General features: G+C 41.8%; 1 protein-coding gene across 3 annotated transcripts; it reads right to left on the bottom strand.

Moving 5' to 3' along the window:
• Positions 1-8,581: 8,581 nt before the first annotated feature.
• Positions 8,582-27,103, bottom strand: LOC108413450 (retinol dehydrogenase 8-like). 3 transcript variants are annotated; one of them, XM_037543192.1, is made up of 7 exons: positions 25,708-27,103; positions 23,449-23,559; positions 16,610-16,771; positions 12,740-12,919; positions 11,794-11,887; positions 10,419-10,602; positions 8,582-9,079 (listed from the first exon to the last, which is right to left on the bottom strand). In XM_037543192.1, the coding sequence occupies exons 1-7, from the start codon at positions 25,937-25,939 to the stop codon at positions 8,852-8,854; spliced, it is 1,191 nt and encodes a 396-aa protein (XP_037399089.1). In that variant the 5' UTR covers positions 25,940-27,103; the 3' UTR covers positions 8,582-8,851. The 3 variants fall into 3 exon arrangements, with proteins under 3 accessions (XP_037399089.1, XP_017541454.1, XP_017541455.1); XM_017685965.2 differs by having other exon boundaries at positions 26,906-27,103; XM_017685966.2 differs by lacking the exon at positions 25,708-27,103 and having other exon boundaries at positions 23,449-24,164.
• Positions 27,104-27,911: the final 808 nt, after the last annotated feature.

Here is a 27,911-nt window from a genome sequence, read left to right as displayed (position 1 = left end):
ACTGACTCTGTAGTCAGTCACTCTCTACAGAACTGACTCTGTAGTCAGCCACTCTCTACAGAACTGACTCTGTGGTCAGTCACTCTTTACAGAACTGACTCTGTGGTCAGCCACTCTCTACAGAACTGACTCTGTGGTCAGTCACTCTTTACAGAACTGACTCTGTAGTCAGCCACTCTCTACAGAACTGACTCTGTAGTCAGTCACTCTCTACAGAACTGACTCTGTGGTCAGCCACTCTTTACAGAACCGACTCTGTGGTCAGCCACTCTTAACAGAACCTACTCTGTGGTCAGTCACTCTTTACAGAACCGACTCTGTGGTCAGCCACTCTTTACAGAACTGACTCTGTGGTCAGCCACTCTCTACAGAACTGACTCTGTGGTCAGTCACTCTTTACAGAACCGACTCTGTGGTCAGCCACTCTTTACAGAACTGACTCTGTGGTCAGCCACTCTCTACAGAACTGACTGTGGTCAGTCACTCTTTACAGAACTGATTCTGTGTTTTCTTCTTTTCTCTGCCGAGCTGATCAGCTGCCCATCCTGAGCATCTGATGCTGCTGCCTCTTCTGCCCTTATCAGGAGGCACTGCTCACCAGCCTTCTGGACCAGCTTGACCACCGCTGAGCTTCATGCTTTACAATGCTGTGCAGGCCTCACCCTCAGATGCTGCTGCTAATCAACGCTCATGGGGCTCAGACCCGGAGAGACAAAGACACAAATGGAACCACACATGGAAACAGCCAGGACACCAGCTTTATTTGCCTTGTTAGTGAATTCCTGCTCTGAATCTGCTTCATTTCAGGATGTCACTCCAAGTTTTTGTGCTGGCTCCATGAACTGGGAGCAGATTCCCAGAGCTCTTTCAATGATTGAGGTTTCCACTGATGGAAAAGTGTTTGGAGATATCTATGAGCGGTAATGTCATTAAGCAGTTATTCTCTGTTAGAAGTGGAAGTTTAGGAGTAGGGGTAGGTTTAGTGTTGACGTTAAGGTCAGGGTTAGGTTTAGGAGTAGGTGGAGGTTTAGTGTTGAAGTTAAGGTCAGGGTTAGGTTTAAAAGTAGGTGTAGGATTAGTGTTGAAGTTAAGGTCAGGGTCAGGTTTAGGAGTAGGGGTAGGTTTAGTGTTAAAGTTAAGGTCAGGGTTAGGTTTAGGAGTAGGTGTAGGTTTAGTGTTGACGTTAAGGTCAGGGTCAGGTTTAGGAGTAGGGGTAGGTTTAGTGTTGACGTTAAGGTCAGGGTTAGGTTTAGGAGTAGGTGGAGGTTTAGTGTTGAAGTTAAGGTCAGGGTCAGGTTTAGGAGTAGGGGTAGGTTAAGTGTTGACGTTAAGGTCAGGGTCAGGTTTAAAAGTAGGTGTAGGATTAGTGTTGACATTAAGGTCAGGGTTAGGTTTAGGAGTAGGTGTAGGATTAGTGTTGACGTTAAGGTCAGGGTTAGGTTTAGGAGTAGGTGTAGGTTTAGTGTTGACGTTAAGGTCAGGGTTAGGTTTAAAAGTAGGTGTAGGATTAGTGTTGACGTTAAGGTCAGGGTTAGGTTTAGGAGTAGGTGTAGGTTTAGTGTTGAGGTTAAGGTCAGGGTTAAGTTTAGGAGTAGGGGTAGGTTTAGTGTTGACTTTAAGGTCAGGGTTAGGTTTAGGAGTAGGGGTAGGTTTAGTGTTGACGTTAAGGTCAGGGTCAGGTTTAGGAGTAGGTGTAGGTTTAGTGTTGAAGTTAAGGTCAGGGTCAGGTTTAGGAGTAGGGGTAGGTTTAATGTTGAAGTTAAGGTCAGGATCAGGTGTAGGAGTAGGTGTAGGTTTAGTGTTGACGTTAAGGTCAGGGTTAGGTTTAAAAGTAGGTGTAGGATTAGTGTTGAAGTTAAGGTCAGGGTTAGGTTTAAAAGTAGGTGTAGGATTAGTGTTGAAGTTAAAGTCAGGGTCAGGTTTAGGAGTAGGGGTAGGTTTAATGTTGAAGTTAAGGTCAGGATCAGGTTTAGGAGTAGGTGTAGGTTTAGTGTTGATGTTAAGGCCATGGTTAGGTTTAAAAGTAGGTGTAGGATTAGTGTTGAAGTTAAGGTCAGGGTCACGTTTAGGAGTAGGGGTAGGTTTAGTGTTGAAGTTAAGGTCAGGGTTAGGTTTAGGAGTAAGTGTATGTTTAGTGTTGACGTTAAGGTCAGGGTCAGGTTTAGGAGTAGGGGTAGGTTTAGTGTTGAAGTTAAGGTCAGGGTTAGGTTTAGGAGTAGGTGTAGGTTTAGTGTTGACATTAAGGTCAAGGTCAGGTTTAAAAGTAGATGTAGGTTTAGTGTTGACATTAAGGTCAGGGTCAGGTTTAGGAGTAGGGGTAGGTTAAGTGTTGACGTTAAGGTCAGGGTTAGGTTTAGGAGTAGGTGGAGGTTTAGTGTTGAAGTTAAGGTCAGGGTTAGGTTTAAAAGTAGGTGTAGGATTAGTGTTGAAGTTAAGGTCAGGGTCAGGTTTAGGAGTAGGGGTAGGTTTAGTGTTAAAGTTAAGGTCAGGGTTAGGTTTAGGAGTAGGTGTAGGTTTAGTGTTGACGTTAAGGTCAGGGTCAGGTTTAGGAGTAGGGGTAGGTTTAGTGTTGACGTTAAGGTCAGGGTTAGGTTTAGGAGTAGGTGGAGGTTTAGTGTTGAAGTTAAGGTCAGGGTCAGGTTTAGGAGTAGGGGTAGGTTAAGTGTTGACGTTAAGGTCAGGGTCAGGTTTAAAAGTAGGTGTAGGATTAGTGTTGACATTAAGGTCAGGGTTAGGTTTAGGAGTAGGTGTAGGATTAGTGTTGACGTTAAGGTCAGGGTTAGGTTTAGGAGTAGGTGTAGGTTTAGTGTTGACGTTAAGGTCAGGGTTAGGTTTAAAAGTAGGTGTAGGATTAGTGTTGACGTTAAGGTCAGGGTTAGGTTTAGGAGTAGGTGTAGGTTTAGTGTTGAGGTTAAGGTCAGGGTTAAGTTTAGGAGTAGGGGTAGGTTTAGTGTTGACTTTAAGGTCAGGGTTAGGTTTAGGAGTAGGGGTAGGTTTAGTGTTGACGTTAAGGTCAGGGTCAGGTTTAGGAGTAGGTGTAGGTTTAGTGTTGAAGTTAAGGTCAGGGTCAGGTTTAGGAGTAGGGGTAGGTTTAATGTTGAAGTTAAGGTCAGGATCAGGTGTAGGAGTAGGTGTAGGTTTAGTGTTGACGTTAAGGTCAGGGTTAGGTTTAAAAGTAGGTGTAGGATTAGTGTTGAAGTTAAGGTCAGGGTTAGGTTTAAAAGTAGGTGTAGGATTAGTGTTGAAGTTAAAGTCAGGGTCAGGTTTAGGAGTAGGGGTAGGTTTAATGTTGAAGTTAAGGTCAGGATCAGGTTTAGGAGTAGGTGTAGGTTTAGTGTTGATGTTAAGGCCATGGTTAGGTTTAAAAGTAGGTGTAGGATTAGTGTTGAAGTTAAGGTCAGGGTCACGTTTAGGAGTAGGGGTAGGTTTAGTGTTGAAGTTAAGGTCAGGGTTAGGTTTAGGAGTAAGTGTATGTTTAGTGTTGACGTTAAGGTCAGGGTCAGGTTTAGGAGTAGGGGTAGGTTTAGTGTTGAAGTTAAGGTCAGGGTTAGGTTTAGGAGTAGGTGTAGGTTTAGTGTTGACATTAAGGTCAAGGTCAGGTTTAAAAGTAGATGTAGGTTTAGTGTTGACATTAAGGTCAGGGTCAGGTTTAGGAGTAGGGGTAGGTTAAGTGTTGACGTTAAGGTCAGGGTCAGGTTTAAAAGTAGGTGTAGGATTAGTGTTGACATTAAGGTCAGGGTTAGGTTTAGGAGTAGGTGTAGGATTAGTGTTGACGTTAAGGTCAGGGATAGGTTTAGGAGTAGGTGTAGGTTTAGTGTTGACGTTAAGGTCAGGGTTAGGTTTAAAAGTAGGTGTAGGATTAGTGTTGACGTTAAGGTCAGGGTTAGGTTTAGGAGTAGGTGTAGGTTTAGTGTTGAGGTTAAGGTCAGGGTCAGGTTTAGGAGTAGGGGTAGGTTTAGTGTTGACTTTAAGGTCAGGGTTAGGTTTAGGAGTAGGGGTAGGTTTAGTGTTGACGTTAAGGTCTGGGTTAGGTTTAGAAGTAGGTGTAGGTTTAGTGTTGACGTTAAGGTCAGGGTCAGGTTTAGGAGTAGGTGTAGGTTTAATGTTGAAGTTAAGGTCAGGATCAGGTGTAGGAGTAGGTGTAGGTTTAGTGTTGACGTTAAGGTCAGGGTTAGGTTTAAAAGTAGGTGTAGGATTAGTGTTGAAGTTAAAGTCAGGGTCAGGTTTAGGAGTAGGGGTAGGTTTAATGTTGAAGTTAAGGTCAGGATCAGGTTTAGGAGTAGGGGTAGGTTTAGTGTTGATGTTAAGGTCAGGGTTAGGTTTAAAAGTAGGTGTAGGATTAGTGTTGAAGTTAAGGTCAGGGTCACGTTTAGGAGTAGGGGTAGGTTTAGTGTTGAAGTTAAGGTCAGGGTTAGGTTTAGGAGTAAGTGTATGTTTAGTGTTGACGTTAAGGTCAGGGTCAGGTTTAGGAGTAGGGGTAGGTTTAGTGTTGACATTAAGGTCAGGGTCAGGTTTAAAAGTAGATGTAGGTTTAGTGTTGACATTAAGGTCAGGGTCAGGTTTAAAAGTAGATGTAGGTTTAGTGTTGAAGTTAAGGTCAGGGTTAGGTTTAGAAGTAGGTGTAGGTTTAGTGTTAAAGTTAAGGTCAGGGTTAGGTTTAGAACTAGGTGTAGGTTTAGTGTTAAAGTTAAGGTCAGGGTCAGGTTTAGGAGTAGGTGTAGGTTTAGTGTTGAAGTTAAGGTCAGGGTCAGGTTTAGGAGTAGGTGTAGGTTTAGTGTTGACGTTAAGGTCAGGGTCAGGTTTAGGAGTAAGTGTAGGTTTAGTGTTGAAGTTAAGGTCAGGGTCAGGTTTAGGAGTAGGGATAGGTTTAGTGTTGACGTTAAGGTCAGGGTTAGGTTTAGGAGTAGGTGCAGGTTTAGTGTTGAAGTTAAGGTCAGGGTTAGGTTTAGAAGTAGGTGTAGGTTTAGTGTTAAAGTTAAGGTCAGGGTCAGGTTTAGGAGTAGGTGTAGGTTTAGTGTTGAAGTTAAGGTCAGGGTCAGGTTTAGGAGTAGCTGTAGGTTTAGTGTTGACGTTAAGGTCAGGGTCAGGTTTAAAAGTAGATGTAGGTTTAGTGTTGAAGTTAAGATCAGGGTTAGGTTTAAAAGTAGGTGTAGGATTAGTGTTGAAGTTAAGGTCAGGGTTAGGTTTAAAAGTAGGTGTAGGATTAGTGTTGAAGTTAAGGTCAGGGTCAGGTTTAGGAGTAGGGGTAGGTTTAGTGTTAAAGTTAAGGTCAGGGTTAGGTTTAGGAGTAGGTGTAGGTTTAGTGTTGACGTTAAGGTCAGGGTCAGGTTTAGGAGTAGGGGTAGGTTTAGTGTTGAAGTTAAGGTCATGGTTAGGTTTAGGAGTAGGTGTAGGTTTAGTGTTGACATTAAGGTCTGGGTCAGGTTTAAAAGTAGATGTAGGTTTAGTGTTGAAGTTAAGGTCAGGGTTAGGTTTAAAAGTAGGTGTAGGATTAGTGTTGAAGTTAAGGTCAGGGTCAGGTTTAGGAGTAGGAGTAGGTTTAGTGTTGACCTTAAGGTCAGGGTCAGGTTTAGGAGTAAGTGTAGGTTTCGTGTTGACGTTAAGGTCAGGGTCAGGTTTAGGAGTAGGAGTAGGTTTAGTGTTGACCTTAAGGTCAGGGTCAGGTTTAGGAGTAAGTGTAGGTTTCGTGTTGACGTTAAGGTCAAGGTCAGGTTTAGGAGTAAGTGTAGGTTTAGTGTTGACGTTAAGGTCAGGGTCAGGTTTAGGAGTAGGTTTAGTGTTGACATTAAGGTCAGGGTTAGGTTTAAGAATAGTATTTAAGCAACTTTCAAAACTAAGTGTTGCTGCAATGCCTTGTTGTGATACTGAATAACCAGTTTGATTGGTGTCTTGCAGGGATGGAGTTTCGATGAGTAACCCTGCTGGCACTGGGTGGCACCAAGTCCAGCATCCTCAGAAAGTCAAACACGTTTCCTATGATCTCGGCCACCTGTGGCTCATCAAAGCAAATAACAGCATCATGGACTGCACTGAATAAAAGGCTGAAATATCAAGTTGAAGATCAGACGCCTCATAGATGATGAACAGTAGACTTTGAGTTTTCTGTGCAAATTCTTTTATGATCCATAATCTCAACATAATCATTTATTTTTTCATCGTCTAAGTGCTGGAGCCTATCCCAGCACTCACTGGCCAGAAGGCAGGAAAAACCATGGACACCCACACTCAGGCACCTTGTCTACGTTCACATTACCAGCCTGAAGTGACACAAATCCGATTTTCTGCCCTGATGTGACTCAGATCTGGTGTTTTCAGCGCTGTGTGGACACAAATCTGATATTTTTTCAAATCCAACCTGAGCCACTTTCATATGTGGTCCTAGAACGGATACGAATCCGATTCATGGCCGTTTGACCATAATGTGACGCTCAGACGTCATGTGCTTTTTTCCATCATTCAGCGTTACCATGGTAACAGCGCCGGACAGATGTTAAAGCCTGTAAACGGTGGAAAAGCAGCTCATCTCTCCTTTTTCTCCTCGTCTGGCTCTAATAATGAAGCTGAGAGCTGATCAGAGTTAATGATCTTCTCAGCGGAGCTCATTCTGCTCGTTAGTTTGTTCTGATGATGCAGTGATTCAGTCACGTGACGTCACGAGGAGTCACAAGGAGCTCATGAGTGTTTACTATCATGCTGAGTGTTTAATATCATGTATTATTTTTATTCCCACTAACACACTAAAAATGGCTTTTTAACCCTAAATATTATATATGTGACCCTTCTATTGGGTGTTTGTCCGCCCTGGTCAGTGATGGACACCAGATTGGGATGATGCAGTTTTATTAGTTTGTAATGAGTCTGGCAGCCACAGCATAAGTTTCTGTTCGTGCTCCGGTCAGCATTCAACACGGCCTTCTACTGCCCAGGACTGCAGTGGTCTAAATATCTCCAGAATAAACCAATGACGAGACGTATAATTCATGAGCATAATACACTTACCTTTACAAACCGCTACGATGGCACAGTGGTGGAAGTGCTCGTGTTTTCATATGTTCAGTTTTTTAGATTTATACCAATCTATATTTTACATTCACATCAGGGTCAATTGTCACAGTATCAATATGAATAGTGCCATCTGGTGTTGAAGACAAAACATGGCATCCAGACCACATGTTGAAACTAAATATAATGGAGTTAAACCAGCCAGCATTGCTGTGCTCATTCACTCTGTTCTAATCCACATTAAAACACCAATAGAGCACACCTGTAATGAGCAGGGCAGCCACAGTATAAGCCTCTGTTCGTGCTCCGGTCAGCATACAACTAAGGAAACAGGCTATCGTTAGCACAGCTCAGCTCAGGTTTAGCTTCGAGTTTATAACTCTTTAAATAAAGAAGAGCCCAACTGGGTAAACCGGCATCTGTTACATGTATTTCAAGACAATAGGGACAAAAGTCGAGCACCACAACACTTTACAGAGTTTTTGCAGGTTTGCTGAGCTGAACATACAAAGCTGGTCTCACCACGGCAGCATGCAACCACTCTACTGCCGAGGCGCCGAGTCACCTATATATATAGAAACTGTAATACGCCAAACCCATTTAGCAGGAATTTCATAGCATAATATTAATACAACTATTGTAAACCATTACACACACACACACACACACACACACACACACACACACACACATATATATATATATATATATATATATATATATATATACATATCGCTGTTGTGGTCCGAAAACCCCGTATCTCCAAAATAACTACAGGAGAAGGAAAAAACCTACTTTACTTTAAATGTAAGTCAATGGAACCAGATGTCTTTTCAAGTAATTTTGAGCCATTTCCTTTGGTCTGTTCTTCATGAAATTTACAAATAATGTAAAGGTTAAGAAATTTTTTTTAATTATGTAAAAAATTGAAAAACAAAAAAACTGAGCTTTTCTTCTGACAACAGTGAAATGTTTGGGTATATGAAGCTGTTTTAGCTCACTTGCTAAGCTAACACTAGCTTCTAGTGCTACTGAGGATAGTATAGTGGAGCAAGAGTAGCTTAGCTAACTGATACACACAGAAAAACAGGGGTTCCGTTCAGATTTGAGTCCCTATCTTCAGCACTCGTTTCAGTGAGGAGTTTCAGTGAGCCACAATCAAAATGTGCTACATGCCATTGACGAAAAAAATGCCACCATCATTTAGCTATTTTAGTTAAAAGCTAACTGTACAGTCCAAACACCTCAAACACCAAGATAGGTGCATGACATGCTCTATAGCTCTATAGCTTTCAACACATCGTAATTCTTTCTTCTGAATAGTTTTGTACACTGGACAGTGATATGTTTATGCAGAACAGCTACAAAAGTGATACATAACATCCAATTTTTAAGGAAGTACTAAAAAAGCTTGAGATTTCAATGGACTTTTGAAAGTCCATTGAAACTTCTCTGGAACGTGTTGCAGGCATCAAATTCAAAATGAGTGAATATTTGTAAAAAACAATAAAGTTTATCCGTTTGAACATTAAATATCTCGTCTTTGTAGTGGATTCAATTGAATATCGGTTGAAAAGGATTTGCAGATCATCGTATTCTGTTTTTATTTATGTTTTACACAACGTCCCAACTTGTAACACATTGTAAAATGTGGATGAATTCTATACAAACTTACATGCACATAAGACTTCCATAGCATTTTTACCCTCTGAAAATGAATTACTGAATATACAATTATAATATATAATAATACAATTTTCCCCTCCTCCCCAATATATGGCCTGTAACCATGGCAATGCAGTAAGGCGCACCACCTGAGCGATAATGAGTCTGTGTGTTTGTTGAAGAGTTAGTTTGGTGAGATGGTGCGGCTGCGTAAGCACCCACAGGTCAGGTACTTTAGTGCAGTCATGCTGATGTGCATCAGTCCACCCAGGTTGAAGAGCATGTGATAGAAGGCTCTGACCGACAGGCCTCCTGTTTCATCGGCCATCTTCAGCGCCACGATTGGAGTGTACAAGGGGTTCGTCAGGTTACGGAACCGGGGACTACTCGCCTCGATCACCTTCTTAGTGCACTGCAGAAGGACAGAGACAGAGAGAAAGAGAGAGAGAGAGAGACAGAGAGAGAGTTTCTTTAGAAGATGAAGCTGTGGGTCAGGTTAAGATTCTAGAGAAGATTATGAAGAACCAAGTGAATCTGCAAACGCACAGTGCATCTTCTTATAAAAATATTAGAAACCACTAAATTAAAACTCTTACATTGTTTATTTGATAGCGTTCCACTACTGGCTGCACTGCGAGAAGCTTGGGAGGCATGGCTAAATAAAGGGCCTACAAAGAGGCTCATGGGAGAGCATGCTTCTGGAAAAGGGACTGTTTATTGTTGTTTATGCTATGTTCTATTAGTCTCAAGTTATGTGTATGTGTTACCTGTGTTATGTGTTGGCCATTGGGCTTAGATAATTGGGATGAATGGTTTCTGCGGAGTGGATCTGTATGGCTAGAGGTGACCTGGCTGTGTTTGCATGTGCCTTTCTTACTCTATGTCAATGCCATACTGGTGTCAGAAGTGGGATAGCAAATCCGCCTATTCTGGTATATGTGGATGAATAATCCCTATTGTGACATTGTGCCTTTGGAAAGTCCCACAAGAGTCTATCTCAATAGTCTGAAATTATTTACTCTGTAGATTACATAAAACAAACATATATCATACAGTATTATGCAAAAGTCAGAGACTTACTCTTCATTTATTGAACTAAACACAAGCTATCGTTTTTCAGTGTCAGAAAATCTTAGAAGCTGTTTGATCATTTTCTGAAGTGATCAAACCCATTCAGTAGTGCTGAGGTCTGGACTCTGGGGTGGTCAGTCCATCATCCAGCTTCTTTGTTTGATTTGTCCGTCTCCTTTTCTCAGTGAGGTTCTTCTTGATCAGCTACACGTCCTTTCAGACCCACAGCACTGAGTGGTCTTGTCACAGTGGAAGGATGGACAGAAACACCTGTGGATGTTTTCAGATCTGAAGCAGCTTGATTTTCTCCCCTCTCTCAAAGATCAAAGCTTTAAGTGCTGTTTATCTGATGGGTGTAGTTTTGGGGTCAACCTGCTCTTCCATGGTTGATTTACAGGTATGGCATGCATATCTACCATATGGACAACCTGAAAACCCAGTGACTGGAGCACCAACAGTCTTCAATATTCTAGCTGTAAATATCCAATAAGCATTATCATTTTACATGCCACAAATTCATATACATGGACAAAACTGACTGACATTTTGGCATCGTATTTGATGTGCATTGTGACGTAGGTATCTTCATGAGTGAGCTGGTCTTCTCCAATCTTTCTGTACAGTTCTGTAGTGAGACACATCAACACCAGCACATAAACATAGCTTGAGAGTCAGCTGACCTTAGCGATGTCATCAGGACTCTGACCCAGTGTCTGAAAGACGTCCACAGAGGATGGCAAGTAGACATTTTTGAAGTAGTGGATGGTGTCCGGGTCAGCACCTGGGTACTCTTTCTGTGAAACGTCCTCGATCATCTTCATCTCAAACTCCGTGTGGACTGGACCAGGCTCAATCATGGACAGACTGAAAAAGGAAAATGGAAATTAACTGAATTAGAATCACAGTCCTGACATAATCCCAAAAGACATTCAGGAATATCTGCTATGGGCTTATTTGGCAAAAATTGTACTTCATTATTATGGTTATCGCCAGATGTTCAATGGTTGACACAGGTTTCAAATCTTCTCCAACCTCAAGACTAATCATTGATTCCTGAAATTCTGTGGAACCTGGTTTACTTGCTCCCTCCATATACTCATTATATCTCTTACCAAGTAACCCGTTATCCCTGTTATTCTTTAGTGTCTAATATGTCGTGTGTATTTAATTTGAATTTCATTTAAATTCATAGCACTTGGCAGACACTCTTATACAGAGCGACTTACGATTTGATTATTTTACACAGGTAGGCCAAGGTGGTGTTAAGGGTCTTGCCCAAGGACTCTTATTTGTATAGTGTAGGGTGCTTGCACTGGTGGGGATTGAACCTTAGTCTACAGTGTAGAAGGCAGAGGTGTTAACCACTATACTAACCAACCACTATATACCCACTACACTACACTACACGAACCGCTATATACCCACTACACTATACCAACTGCTATATACCCACTACACTATACCAACCACTATATACCCACTACACTTTACCAACCGCAATACACCCACTACACTATACCAACCGCTATACACGCACTACACTACACCAACCACTATACACCCACTACACTACACCAACCGCTATATACCCACTACACTATACCAACCACTATATACCCACTACACTTTACCAACCGCAATACACCCACTACACTATACCAACCGCTATACACGCACTACACTACACCAACCACTAAATACCCACTACACTATACCAACCGCTATATACCCACTACACTACACCAACCGCTATAAAACCACTACACTACATCAACCATTTGATTAATATGTTGCCTCTGTCTGTTACTGGTGCAGCAACTGTTAACAACTGTTCTTTGTTTACTTTATATTATTACTTCATATTTGCACACTAACAGCCTAGCAACACCTTAGCACCCAAGTGATATACCATAGCAACAGCTTAGCAACACCTTAGCAATCACTTACCATAGGAATGGATTTTTCAACACCTTATCAATCACTTAAGGATGGAGACAGAGAGAGAGAGAGAAAGAGAGAGAGAGCTAAGGGGAGGTAAAAGAGAGCAGCACTCACGTGATATTGAACTTAAGCAGCTGTACAGCCAAACTTTCACAGAAACCCTCCATGGCAAACTTAGACGCAGCATAGACATCATTAAATATCACACCTTACAGACACACACACACACACACACACACACACACAGAGAAGCAGAAAATTACACATATACAAAACCACTAGAGGAACATCAGTTTTGACAGTTTTTGATTTGAATAAAAATCATCATCATTAATACACAAGTCAGAAACTATTGTTCACCTGATTTATTTCCAGTCAAATCAGCCATTACATACACACGTAAAAATCATGGTTCCTCAAGGGTTGTTTTGTAAGGATAATAGTTCTATGCAGCACCAAAAAGGGGTTTTCTGTTATTACAAACTGATTAAAAGCTCCAGAGAAAATGAGGCTCCTAACAACCACCCGGAAGAGCTTGTTGACCCCAAAACTGCCCCCATCAGATAAACAGCACTGAAAGCTTTGATCTCTGAGAGAGAGGAGAACATCAAGCTGCTTTAGATCTGAAAACATCCACAGGTGTTTCTGTCCATCCTTCCACTGTGAGAAGACCACTCAGCGCTGTGGGTCTGAAAGGACGTGTAGCTGATCAAGAAGAACCTCACTGAGAAAAGGACACAGACACATCAAACAAAGAAGCTGAACAATGGACTGACCACCCCAGAGTTCAGACCACAGCACCACTGAATGGGTTTGATTACTTCAGGAAATCATCAACCAGCTTCTAAGACTGAGCTTTGGAGGCTGCAGATTCTTTGAGGAGCTGAAAGTGAGGCTCCTGAAAAGAACAGAGCTGCAATGAAAGGAAAGAGTGACTTAAAGCTAATTAACGGCTGATTTGACTGGAAATGAATTAGAGGAGGTCCCTGACTTTTTTAAAGTATTCGGTATAAAAAGATCTCCTTCTTCACAGCACACACAAATACACGTTCTCCTCAACCTTGTAGTCCCATCGCACTGCTCATGACGATGATGTGACCTGAACGCCGCCTCTTCATGTCGGGCATGACCTCCTTAATCATGCGGATCACGCCGAAGAAGTTCGTCTCAAACACCTTCTTCATATCCTCCATGCTGATGCTCTCTACAGGCCCCACCAGGCCAATACCTGCATTATTAACTACAGAGATAGAGCACAAATCATGTATAATATAAATAAATACTTTCTAAAGTTAAATGTCTCAGTCAACTGAGTCTGTGTTTGTGGTCGAAAGAGGATCTGTGGTCCATAAATAAACCCTCAGATTAGCTGAACAAGTAGTGAGGTGCTATTTCAGTATCTTCTGTCTGGAGCACCTTAAAACCCCAGGGAACCTACGTCTATGTTTTTGTTTTAATTAGGTTAATCTTACACTTTTAAGCACACAAAACACATGTACACTGAAAAAAGGACCACCAGCACTACTGAACTTACAGACTGAAAACCTGTCGACATTTTAACAAATTAATTAAGTAACCGGTTTATGTAACAAGGACAAAAAGCAATGATAGTGCATTTCAGTAAATAACAACTGTATGTTGAGCAAAAGAGAATTCTATTTCAATGAAACCCAAATAAACTGTACTGAAAGTTTTCATATTTTCATTAACAGCTGAATTTTATGTTGATGTAACATAGTCCTTTTACACTGACTCTACTCTATTTTACCCAATGGAAGTGTGTGGCAGAGCATGTGGGCCCACTACCCACAAGGTCCAGCATGGGGAAGCGGTGCAGTGCTGCACAGGCAATGGGAGATTGCAGGGGGGCCCTTGGCGGCTTAGGCCCTTGCGGCAGAAACTGGCTCTTGGCACATGGAATGTAACCTCACTAGGGGGAAGGAGCTGGAGCTTATGCACGAGGTTGAGAGGTACCAACTAAATATAGTTGGGCTCACCTCCACCCACAGTGTCAACTCTGGAATAAACTCCTTGATAGGGGTTGGTCTCTCTCCTACTGAGGGGTTGCACAGGGTGAGAGGCACCAGGCAGGAGTGGGGATACTCACAAGTCTCTGGCTGGTGACCAGGCAGTTGGAGTTTGTCCCGGTGGACGAGAGGGTCGACTCAATGCAAATTAAAATTGCAGAGAGGAAAACTCTGACTGTTGTCTGTGCCTAAGCACCAAACAACAGGTCAGAGTATTCGGCCTTCTAGGAGCGAGTGGGCAGGGTTCTGGAAAGGGTCCCGCCTACAGACTCCATAGTCTTACTGGGGGACTTCAATGCTCATGTTGGCAATGACTGGAAGACCTGGAGAGGCATGATTGGGAAGAACAGCCTGCCCGATCTAAACCCGAATGGTGAATTGTTATTGGACTTCTGTGCCAGGCATGGATTGTCCATAACGAACACCAAGTTCAAACACAAGGATGTTCATAAGTGTACATGGTACCAGAGCTCCTTGGGTCAGAGGTCAATGATCGACTTCTTTGTTGTTTCATCTGACTTGGGACCGTATGTTCTCAACACTTGGGTAAAGAGAGGTGCTGAGCTGCCAACTGATTACCATCTGGTGGTGAGTTGGATCAGATAGTGAGGGTGTGCTGGGAACGACTGTCAGAGGCCCCTGTTCGGAATGATTTCAAGTCCCATCTCTGAGAGAGCTTTTCTCATGTCCCAGGGGAGGTAGGGGACAGGGAGTCTGAATGAACCCTGTTCAAAACCTCCATTGTGGAAGCCAGTCATAGCTGTGGCCAAAAGCTTGTGGGAACCTGTAGGGGTGGTAACCCAAGAACCCCCTGGTGGACACCAGTGGTAAGGGAGGCTGTCAAGCTGAAGAAAGATTTAGGGCCCGAAGGACTCCCAACTCAGTAGAGAGGTACCAATAGGCAAAAAAGGTGACAACTGCAATGGTGGCAGAAGCAAAATCCAGGGCGTGGGAGGAGTTTGGCGAAGCCATGGAAAAAGACTTTCGGTCGGCTTCAAGTAGGTTCTAGTCCCACAAGACTCGGTGCTCGGTCCTCTTCTCTTTTCTCTTTACACTAGCTCTCTCTTAGCTTTACACTAGCTCTCTTGGTCAACTCATGGCTTCTCTTATTGTTATGCCGATGACAATCAACTAATGTTTTCATTCTCACCCTCTGACACACAGGTTTCCAGTCGCATCTCGGCATGTCTGTCTGACATCTCTTCATGGCTGGCAGCTCACTACCTGAAGCTCAATCCCAGCAAGACTGAGCTGATATTCACCACTGCAACTACCGGTCCTCATCTTGATCTCACTGTCTCATTTGAGAACACTCTGATTGTTCTGTCTGTAGAGGCAAGAAGTCTTGGTGTGACTCTGGATAGGCAGTTATCGTTCTCGACTCACATTGTAAACCTGACTCGGTCATGCAGGTATCTCCTGTACAACATCCATAGGATCCAACCCTTCCTCACCCAAGAGGCCACCCAGATGCTAGTGCAGTCTCTTGTCATCTCAAGGCTTGACTACTGCAACTTGCTCTTGGCTGGTCTTCCCATCAAGCCTCTGCAACTGATCCAGAACGTGGCAGCACAGCTAATCTTCAATCAAGTTCAGCCACGTCACCCCACTGCTGCGCTCGCTTCACTGGCTTCCTGTAGCTGCATCAGATTTAAAACCCTAAGGCTGGCCTATGGCCGATGGCAATGGTGAAATCTCGAACTGTACCACGAGCCCTTCAAGCTTCGAGTACAGCTCGGCTTGACCCGCCATCCTTCAAGGCGCGTGGAAGACAAGTGTTGAGAATGTTCTCTGTACTGGCACCCAGGTGATGGAATGAACTCCCACTGTCATCAAACATAGACTGAAGACTGTCATGAGCATTGAATTAACTATTGTTTGCAATATATTGTGCTCCACTTGTATAACATATTTATTGTATTATACTGTGTTTTGTAGCTTAGTTTATTGTTGAATGCACTGTGTATTGGAGTTTATTGTGTTGTATTGTATTGTATTGCATGGTGCTGCATGGCACGTAGTTCTGTGCTCATCCTGCCTTCCATGAGTTGGAGTCAAAGAAACCTACAGAGAGAAAGCAAAAACTAACAACCAAGCGAAAAAGCCAACCACCAAGCAAAAGATAACAAAGTGATCAATAACTGCCAAGTGAAAGCTAACAACAAAGAGAAAACTAATGATCAAGTGTAAAGTAACAACAAAGTGACAGCTAACCACTAAGCAAAAGCTAACCACCAAGTGAAAACTAACCCCCAAGCATAAAGTAACAACAAAGCGAATGCTAACCACCAAGCACAAACTACCCTATAGCAGATCACCTATAACAGAGCTATCAAGTTAGTTTTTCATCAAAACATTATCATCTTTGGGGAACCCCATCAGAGTTTTGATTTTGAGACAGTCAGGGGATCCTGAAGGTTAATTAGGGGGTCGATAGATGTTCTCTGGCCCACAGTTTTACTGAGATTTTTCAATATGGCCATTTCAGTGGTTGATTTTCACACTCCTGTTCTAAATGGTCAATCAAGCATTCCCTCCACCAGCTCAGCTCAGTTTGCCCAGTGAATAGAGCCTGTGGGTCGTCTTGGATTCTACAAGATGCATCACTCTTTAGTTCTCTTCAGTACTTCATCACCACAGTGCTAGAGGTCCCACCAATTAGATGCTGATCATCCCTTTAAGATTACACCACGTTCCATAATGTGGTTATAGTGACTACTGAATATAATTTTGACAATAAGAGGTGCAACTAACTTAATGAACCAATTTTTCATTATTTGACCATTGGAAGGGGCTACAGATAGAATCCAACACAGCTTCCTGTCCCTTTTGAAAGGCTTTTGAAAAGGTCATTAAACTCATATATTTGGAGTTATATAGCTCAGGTAAAGGTGTATGCTCACTCAGTACATCGATGTGCCGGCCTTTGACACTGTTCAAGCACTGTTTGACGGACTCGTCACTGCAGACATCCAGTGGTAGTAAAGACAGAGTTTTATCATAGGCATCACCAGCTGCCTCCACCAGCTTATCCTTCTTCTTCAGGTCCCTCATTGTTGCTATCACTGTAAACAGAAAGAAAGAAAGATGCAGAGTAAGAGAGACATAGATGGTGTCTAACAGCACCACTCATGGGTGTGTCTGATGGACACTACCTCTGAAGGACTTGTCTGAGGGACAGCACCCCTCATGGATCTGCCTAATGGACAATACATCAAAAGGACCTGTCTGAGGGACAGCACAACTCATGGGTCTGCCTAATGGACAATATACCAAAAGGACCTGTCTGAGAGACAGCACCACTCATGGGTCTTTCTGATGAGCACTAACTCTGAAGGACCTGTCTGAGAGACAGCACCACTCATGGCTTTGCCCGATGGACACTACTTCTGAAGGATCTGTCTGAGGGACAGCACCACTCACGGGTCTGCCTAATGGACAATACATCAAAAGGACCTGTCTGAGGGACAACACCACTCATGGGTCTGTCTGACAGACACTTCCATTAATGGACTGCTATCATGAACATCATAATTGATGGACTTGTGTCATGGACACCATCATTGATGGACCTGTTGGATGGCACTACCACTATTGAAATTGCATGATGAACACTAAACCTGATTGATCTGTCTGATAGACACCAACATCTTTCTGATGGACAGTACAAATAATGTATCTGTCTAAAATACACTTATTTGGATGGATACAACAAATAATGGACATGTATAATTGACACAACCTGTCTGATGTATACTAAAATTCATGGACCTGTTGAATGGATGGTACCACTGTGGAACTCATATGACGGAAAATACCACTGAAGGACCTCCTCAAAATCTTTGAGAAAAAGATCCAATTCCTACAGGTTTAATCAAAGGCATTTTGGCAGAAATAATAGACCTATCTCGAATTAATCAATCAATCAATCAATCAATCAATCAATCAAATCAATCAACCTTTATGTAAACTCGGAATGATAAACTTCAACTTAGCAAGATTGACGACTGTATAAAAGACATAAAAGACTGGATGTCAAGTATCTTTCTCCTACTTAACTCGGAAAAAACAGAGGTTCTTCTTCTTGGTCCAAAAGCTGCTAGAAAGAAACGAATTTAACTCTTAAACTTAATAGTTTCTCAGTTCCATCAGGTAAATCTGCAAAAAACCTTGGTATCACAATAGAATCTCTGCTCTGCACTCTAAGCTGTGATTGGTCATTCTTTATCCATACTGGCTGGCTTCCCCAGCATTGATTGTCTGCTATCCCACTTACCATAGCCATGCTGATGCTAGCTTCAATATTTGCTTTAACAATTGTTCTTCCAGAAATACTCTTTTCTAGTTTAATAATTTGATCTTGCTCACATTAACTGAGCTTCTCTTCTGTCTTCAGTTTGAAAAATGAATTTAAATTCACTCTTTCCACCAGTTTCTGTGGACATTGTAATGGTGAAAGGGGGGGGCGGGCAGTGGTAGAAGAGATAGCAAGGATTCCTGGCTTCTTTGGAGGCACACAGACAGGAATACACTCCATGCGGTGTAGAAGACGTATTTAATGATAGGTCACCCAATTATCTCACCATCACTGTCCAGATAACTCAGAAGATAGTTACAGCATACCGGAGGCTGGGCTACAGCAGCTCACCATCTTGCACAGAGGGGCTACAACTCCCCCGCGCATGCGCAGTAGTACAATACATGTAGGCAATCGTTACAACGTGGACGAGTTTTAAGATTTACAAATATGCTATGACATATTATAAAGTTTTTTTTGAGGTGTACTGGACATAGTTACAGTTGCTAGACTATGAAGGACCAACTGGAACCAGGAAGGAACCAGTCTGCTACAGTGTCACCCTGAGGCAGAACAGTGCTGCAGCTCTAGTTTAGATTACCAAGTCAAACACCAAAGACTGATTGTGGGTGAAGCAGATAAACAATGATCTTTACTAAATTTGTATTTGAGCATCTGTTTTACCTGAAAGCATAATGTCATAATAAATTTGTTCTCAGGGATCCCCAGAACTTTGATTTTGAGACATACAGGGGGTCCAAGAGGTCAACTAGGAGATCCTGGACACCCCCCGACCCCCACATCCACTGTCTGATAAACACTCACTGTTGGACACAGAAATAATAACGGACCTGTCTGAAAAACAAAACCGCTGAAGGACTCGTCTGATTGAAAATACCAAGAAGGACCTTTTTGATGAACTTGTCTGAATGACCAAGAAACCTGCAGACATGGACTCCCAGTGAAGAGTCCAACTGGTCAAAAAGAAATTCCTGAGATTTGATTCATTTGATGATCCATTTGATTAGAGCTGCTGCCAGGAATGTGGTTTAGAGGTCATCAGAGGTCAGATGTGATGGTAAGGTTAAACAGACTGTCAAAGGATGGTACAGCTTTAGAGGCAGAGCTGTAATTGTTTTTAGTGCAGCTCTGGTGTTATATATGTGATCCGTCATTGTTTGGGTCTGAAAATAGCTGAAGAGACTTAAGGGTAAGTAGGGATAAAGAGTCTTACATATGTAGTCTCTCTCTCTCTCTCTCTCTTTGTTTTGTTGTCTCTCTGTCTCTCTTTGTTTAACCCCTCAAATGACCAGGACTCAGCTGGTCTAAAGTTTTACCATACACTTCTATAACCTAAGAATAGGTCAGCAGTGCATTAGACCCTCACAGAGCAGGTACTATTTGGGTGGTGGGTCATTCTCAGAACTGCAGTTTTAAACACTGTGTCCACTCACTGTCCACTCTATTAGACACTCCTACCTTGTCGGTCCACCTTGTAGATGTAAAGTCAGAGACGACAGCTCATCTGCTGCTGCACAGTTTGTGCTGGTCATCCTCTAGTCCTTCATCAGTGGTCACAGGACGCTGCCCACAGGACGCCGCCTACAGGACGCCTGCCCACAGGACGCTGCCCACAGGACGCTGTTGGCTGGATATTTTTGGTTGGTGGACTATTCTTAGTCCAGCAGCGACACTGAGGTGTTTAAAAACTCCAGCAGCACTGCTGTGTCTGATCCACTCAGACCAGCACAACACACACTAACACACCACCACGTCAGTGTTACTGCAGTGCTGAGAATGACACACCACCCAAATAGTACCTGCTCTGTGAGGGTCCATGGGGGTCCTGACCACTGAAGAACAGGGTAACAGAGTATCAGAGAAACAGATGGACTACAGTCTGTAACTGTAGAACTACAGAGTGCAGCTATACGGTCAGTGGAGCTGATAAAGTGGACAGTGAGTGTAGAAACAAGGAGGTGGTCAGAATGTTACGCCTGATTGGTGTATAACACTCATAGCAAAATTCAGGAAGATCTGAAGGTCCTTATACAAAGTTAAAGAACAGAGTGAAAAGAAACTTCATCTCAAAATGAAAATAAAGTTTGGTAAATAGGAAGCCAGCTTTACCGTGGTGGAGAAGATGTGGAAGTGGTTGACAGATTTTGTCCACAACAGAGTTGGAGCTCAGCAGAACAACGAACTTGAAAGAATCTTCCTAAGTCATGAAGTGTTTCTACAAAGTGTGTCTTGTGTTGTTTAATTCATTGTTGATTATGTATTTAGTTATTTTCTGATCTTTTACTAAAGCGTTCTTGGGGTTTGAGGAAGCCGCTGTTTAAATTGAACTGGACTCAAATTATCTCTTGGGGGGTAATGTGGGGTGTTTCAGGCATCATTTCATAAAAAAACATATTAATTGCCAATAGTCATATTTTCATTTAATAAAATTGCAAAAATATCCAGAAATAAGTGAAATAATCTCATAATATTATCACAACAGTAATATATTACTGTTAATATTAGTAAAATATTGCATGCATGAACTTGATGTAAGATGATTTCATTTGCTAAGATATCACTTTTGCAATGTAGACAGTTGTGCCTTTAAGAAATTTGGACCCAAGGACAGCATTCCTGCTTTTTTGCCTAAACACTTCAAAAAGAGGGTTCTTCAAGGGTTCTTTAGTAAAATTTCCTCACAAATATCTCCTGGAAATGGCTCTGTAAGGAACCATGAACACCCTAGGAACCATTTGCATAATTAAATGGTTCATACAGCTCTATATAGAACCTTTATGAAAAGGGTTCTATATAGCACCAAAGGCTTCTTCTTTTGTTACAATGTCAAGCCTGTTACAATAGAAGAACCCTTTTCAAAAACATTCTTCAATCTTAAGAACCCTTTAATCATGCCAAGTGTTCTTTGAATGTTCATGGTTCTATATAGAACCATTTTCTTTAATAAGGAACCCTTGAAGGAGAGTGTAGAGCCCCAAAAACACTAAAAGCTCACTTGTCAGCAGGATCCAGAAATGATTTGATGGTACTTAAGAATAATAATAATAATAATAATTAATAATAATATTATAATATAATATTATAATAATATTAATAATAATAGCTAGAAAAGGAAAGTTCTTGAACAAACTTTGAAGAAGCCAGTTATGTTAAAACGTTAAAAGGTTCAAGACTGTTGATGGTTCTTAAAATGTTGCCAAGATTTTGCTAAGCAGAAGCTGCAGTATCCAATGTAGATGGCAATTTCTTGCTAGGTACTCCCATGAATGACGTTCTGCCTTGAATTCTGTGCCACATTAATTTTAGTTCTACCTTAAATGAAGTTTCACCTTAAATTCTGTGCCACTTTAAATTTAGTGCTATATTAATTGCAGTTCCACCTTAAATTCAGAGCCAAATTAATTTAGTTAGAATGAAATGAACTGTGTGTGTTGTGGCAGTTAATTTGAATGTCCCGAACATTCGGCCTATTCATTTCCTATAGGAAAAAATATCGTATTAGAACAATAATTTCATGAAAACTGTATGTCGGATCACTTAGAAAAGCATAAGCAACCTAATCGTGTATCGGCCGTACGATCCTGCAAAGTTTCATGGCTCTATCTTAAAAACTGTAGGAGGAGCAGCATTTAGTTTTTTGAGTATAGAATAATTATAAAAAAGAAGATTACGAAGAACAGTAAGTTGGCTTTTTCAAACCAACTTAACAAAAGTTTTCATTTTGTAATAGTTAGGGTAATAGTTCCTAAACCATTCACATTATGCAGCATGAAATATTAACCTGGCACACAGAATCTTAAATTTAGTTGACAAGTAAGATTATCTGCCAGTGGAATTAGATCATTCTGCTACATAAAAAGAGTAAAAATATCTACAAATTGATTGAATAATCCTATAATATTCTTAAAGCAGTCCCAATATGAGAATATATTGTGGGGTAGAACCAGAGGGACATAGAAAGTTACATTTAATACATTTTACAGGAAAGCAAACACATATTTCAGCTGTACTCTGTTTATTTACATCCATCATTAGCATTATTCCTGCATATTTGGCATTCAATAGAGCATTATTAGCATATTGGAATAGTATTCAATAGAGCATTATTGGCATATTGGAATAGTATTCAATAGAGCATTATTGGCATACTGGAATGGTATTCAATAGAGCATTATTGGCATATTGGAATAGTATTCAATAGAGCATTATTAGCATATTGGAATAGTATTCAATAGAGCATTATTTGCATTTTGGAATAGTATTCAATAGAGCATTATTAGCATATTGGAATAGTATTCAATAGAGCATTATTGGCATATTGGAATAGTATTCAATAGAGCATTATTAGCATATTGGAATAGTATTCAATAGAGCATTATTTGCATTTTGGAATAGTATTCAATAGAGCATTATTAGCATATTGGAATAGTATTCAATAGAGCATTATTAGCATATTGGAATAGTATTCAATAGAGCATTATTGGCATATTGGAATAGTATTCAATAGAGCATTATTAGCATATTGGAATAGTATTCAATAGAGCATTATTGGCATATTGGAATAGTATTCAATAGAGCATTATTAGTATATTGGAATAGTATTCAATAGAGCATTATTAGCATATTGGAATAGTATTCAATAGAGCATTATTGGCATATTGGAATAATATTCAATAGAGCATTATTGGCATATTGGAATGGTATTCAATAGAGCATTATTGGCATATTGGAATAGTATTCAATAGAGCATTATTAGCATACTGGAATGGTATTCAATAGAGCATTATTGGCATATTGGAATGGTATTCAATAGATTATTATTAGTATATTTTAATGGTATTCAATAGAGCTAATTGTGAGCTTTAATCTAATATGTTTCTATTTCTATTCCCATTTGTTTGGCTAGTTTGGTTCCAAGTTACTGATACGCTTAAAAAAATGTTTTTTTAGTAAAGAAAATTGTTCTATATAGAACCACGACCACTCAAAAAACCATTTGTATGCTTAAACGGTTCTCTGCATGGTGAAATGGTTCATCAGATTGATGGAGAATGGGTTCTCCAAAGCCTCAAAAAGGGTTCTTCTATTTTAACAAGCAGAACATGGACCCTTTTTGGTGCTATTTAGAACCCTTTTTAAACAGGCTCTATAGAAATCCATATACAGCACGTTCTCCGTCAATCTGAAGAACCAATTCACCATGAAAATACTTCTATGAGTGTTTATGGTTCTATTTACAACCACTGACTTTACTAAAGAACCATTGAAGAACCATCTTTAAGACCGTATGACCTGCTCACCACTAAAGAGTTGTGATCTTTTTTGGAGCCGTAATGACTGGACAGTAAATCTAAAGATTAAAAGCAGAGTGTGGATTTTAAGGGGTTAAATTACAGGGACCATCGTCCTCAGAACCTCACTGACCGTGATATCTCTGCTTCTCATCCTTGGCGAGGAGAACGGCAATCTTCAGGCCGATTCCAGTCGAGCAGCCGGTGATTAGGACCACTTTCTGCCCCGCCGCCGCCATCACATCTCCTCACAGAGAGAGAGAGAGAGAGAGAGAGAGAGAGAGAGAGAGAGAGAGAGACACAGAGTGACACAGAGAGAGAGAGAGAGAGAGAGAGACACACAGAGAGAGAGAGAGAGAGAGAGAGAGAGAGAGATAGAGAGGATTAAAAGTAACTCTCAAAGAGGATAAACAGACAGGCCCTGTGGTCACATGTATGAGCCGGGATTATTGGACACCCTTCTGGCCGAGTTTTACTACATTCACATTTCTAACTTATAATATAACGTTTACTTTATATATTGGACAATATTTTCTTTATAATATTTACTGTAAAGTGTTTAGGTTATATACTAAATAAAATCATTGATTGTGTAAAGTCAGTATTATCATTAAAAATTATTGCAGATAATTTAAGCCCTTTTCACTTTAAATATTTTGTATCTTTATTTATATGTTCAATAACTTTTGTCTTATATATTGAACACTTTTTACCTTCTATACTCCATTTTTTCACATTGTACATTCATAATGTAGATGATATAGTATAACATATTGTACAATATTCACAGTTTGTATTAAACCATCTATGGCATAACTTGTATAATAATGCATAACTGTTATTTGTATAACATAACTTTTCCTTTATATTGTATATTTAATTATATTTTCTTTATATATACTATATATATGCTTTTTAAATCATGTCTTCTTCACTTTATTCTGTATTATTATTATTAACATTGTATTTGTTTACTTCATATACGCTATTCAACATTTTATTTATAGATTCATTTACTTTTAGCTTAAATTCCACCATTTTTACTTAATATAATGATTACACTTTCATTTGTACATTCCAAAATATTGGAACATACTATCTGTATGTATAAATACATTAGACAGTTATTTCTACAGCATTTACTTTATATACAGTGCTTTATTTACTTTATATATTGAAATCATTTTTACCTACTCTCCATTTTGCATAACTGTACTGTATGTATTTCATTATTTTTTACTTTATATACTCCACCACACACTCTATAACATATAGGTCGTATAATAAATTGTATGTATTGTATTTGCTTTATATATTCAATTCTTTTTACATTCTACACTCAATTTACTGTTTATGTTTCATATTTCATGTATTATGTTCATTCATTTGTGCTTATATATTTATTGAAATGACTGATTCAGTCTAACTAAACTATGCGTGTGTGTGTGTGTAATCCATCAGTATGAATTATTATATAATCTGAAAAAGAGGATCTGAGCTGAAATAGAAAGCTCTGGCGCCCTCCAGTGGAGATTTAACACTGTTACAGTCCCTCACATACACACACATCCAGCACTCCTTACAGACCACAGACGCACCGGTCTATAGCTTACCTTTGATATGTAACCACTTCTGTATGCACATAACCTTCATAATGAAATGCACATAATAAACACTGAATCCAACTTCTAAAGTCTAGTTCGGCAAACAGGACTGACAAACACTTTCCAGACTGAGTGGAATAAAACCACAGCTCAGATGTTGGCGGTCGTATAGTGGACAGTATCTCCACCTGTCAAGCAGAAGACCGGGGTTCGATTCCCCGATGGGGAACTATTATGTATTGACCAAAAATTTTATTTAGCCTGCCTGCCTAATCCTTTGTTTGCCTGCCTGCTTGCCTCTCTCCGACCACCACTGAACACAGGTATGACTCTGAAAGGGAACTGTCATTACTGTGGCAGGGAGGGTCATTGGCAGTTCCGAGCGAAGCTTATTATAGCACTACTTTTTCCTCTTTCCAGAACCACGATCTTCCCGTTATTTCGCTTAACGTGTCGGGCGTGGACTTCAGTTTTCTCATAGATACTGGTGCCACTCTTTCTTCGCTCGGACCTAAGTATGAGGGCCCTTTGTCATCTAGAACCACTAGCTCTGTGGGTATAACTGGTCAGCCCTTTGTATCCCATTACACTCCCCCGCTATCAGTTCTTTGCGACGACCTCCGTTTTTCCCATGCGTTTGTTTTTATGCCGGACTGCCCGTTTAATCTCATGGGCCGTGACCTCATGAGCCGCCTTGGCATTACTCTGACTTTCAGCGGCTCTCGCATGACTGTTTCCACTGGCTCTCCCTCTAGAGATTGCTAACAAATCATATAAGTCTTTTTCACCTGCTTTCCTTTCTCTCTCTCCCTCTGACAGCTCAACCATCCCGGAACCTCTCAGCTCCATTCCTCGCACGGTCTGGGCCACCCATAAGGATGACGTGGGGTGTGTAGATTGTAAACCATATGAGGCCACTCTTAAACATTCTACACCGGTGTATGTGAAACAATACCCACTGCCTGAACACAAACTGCGTGGTATCGACTCCATTCTCACTACATTGCTGTCTCTGGGCATGGTAGTCCCGTGTCAAAGCGCCTACAATACCCCAATTAATCCGGTTCCTAAGCCGGACGCGTCTTGGCGTTTCACACAGGATTTGCGACGCTTAAATGATGCAGTGGTGCCGATAGCCCCTATTGTTTCTGACGTGACATCAATTTTGTCATCGGTTCCTTGCCATCATGCATTTTTCACCGTGATTGACGTCAGTTCCGCTTTTTTCAGTATTCCGGTTGAGCCTGACACACAGCCCATTTTTGCGTTCACGCACCGTCAGCGCCAATATACGTGGACTCGTTTGCCGCAAGGTTTTTGCGACTCGCCTGCCGCTTTTGCTGCGTCGCTTAGGGACCTCCTTTCAGACCTCTCCCTCCCCGGGGGCGCTGTGCTCCTGCAGTACGCGGATGACCTCCTGATTTCGGCCCCAGACGAATGCATCTGTGTTGATGCCTCCAAGCTGGTTCTCACACGGCTGGCTGACTTAGGCTTCAAGGTTTCACTGAAAAAGTTGCAGTTCTGCCTCCCGCGTGTGCAGTACCTAGGCCATGAACTCTCTCAAGGTCAACGCCTGCTCTCTGCTGACCGGGTCTCTTGCATCACAGGCCTTCCTAAACCTGCCACCAAACAGGCCATGATGTCCTTCCTGGGTCTCCTTCTCCCATGAACAGCCCATGTCTTCCTCCCTGACTTGGACTGATGCCATGAACACTGCCTATGTGGCACTGCTTACTGCCCTTCGTTCTGCACCTGCCTTGGGCCTTCCTAACTACAACCTGCCATTCCATCTCTGGGTGTCGGAGTCTGGGGGTGCCGCGGCTGCTGTGCTTGCCCAGTCCCATGGGGGGGGATGCGCCCTTGCGCATACTACTCGAAAACACTTGACATTGCGGCTAGAGTTCTCCCGTCTTGTCTCAGAGCGGTCGCAGCTTGTGCCCTCATGATACAAGATGCGGAGAAAATCGTTTTAGGTCATGCCCTCACCTTGCATACTTCACATCAGGTGTGTCAGCTTCTTAACAATTGTTCCACACAGCATTTATCGGCCCAGCGCCATGCAGGTTATGAGAACATTCTTCTCGCCACAGAAAATCTTTCTATCCGTCCTCACTCTGCCCTTGATTCTGTGTCCTCTGCTCTCATGTGCCTGCTTTCCTTGTCTGACTCACACACTTCTTCCTGTTTTGACTTGCATGACTGCACTTCTCGCCTGGCCGCTGAAACTTCTATTCGCCCGGACGTCCTGTCCACCCCCCTTTCTAGTGGTCTTTCCTTCTATGTGGATGGCTCTTGCTCTAAGCCTTCTGACGGCACTTTCCTTTGTGGTTACGCTGTCTGCTCCCCTCCCTCTACTGTTGTGGAGTCCTTCTCTCTGCCTTTCTCCTCTGCTCAGGCGGCCGAGTTGTATGCTATCACGCGCGCCTGTATTCTCTCTCAGGATCAGTTACTATTTACACTGATAGTCGTTACGCTTTCGGTGTCGTGCACGATTTTGGAGGTATATGGTCTCAACGTGGTTTTGTTACGTCTGATAATAAGCCCATATCTCATGCCTCGCTTATCGAGGACCTCATTCGCACTAGTTTCCTGCCTTCTCGTCTTGCTGTGGTCAAGGTCCGTGCTCATCAGCGTGGCTCCGACCATGACTCGGTCGGGACTAACGCTGCTGACTCTGCCGCCAGGCGTGGCGCGCTCCATGGGCCCCCTTGCCCGTTTCTTGACTCCTCCTCTTTCTCCTGTGCTGCTCTTACTGTTGATTGCCTCCCTGGCCTAGATCTGGTTGATATCCAGTCTTCTGCCTCGCCTTCGGATGTGCAGCATTGGCTCTCGTGTGGTTATGACTCTGCTGTTGTGCCATTCCGTGATGGTAAGGGCTGTCTGTGTCTCCCCACCCATTGTGTTCCTTTTCTCGTTCCCGATTTTCATGGTATTTCTCATCGGGAGCGAAGAGGGGTGAAGCATGACATGTCAGAATTGTTTTGCATTCATA

The sequence above is a fragment of the Pygocentrus nattereri genome, chromosome 12 (genome assembly GCF_015220715.1).
Source record: "Pygocentrus nattereri isolate fPygNat1 chromosome 12, fPygNat1.pri, whole genome shotgun sequence".
In the NCBI taxonomy this organism is placed as follows: Eukaryota; Metazoa; Chordata; class Actinopteri; order Characiformes; family Serrasalmidae; genus Pygocentrus; species Pygocentrus nattereri.
The sequence above is the reverse complement of the archived record's forward strand: the minus strand, read 5'-3'. Positions and strand labels throughout refer to the sequence as shown.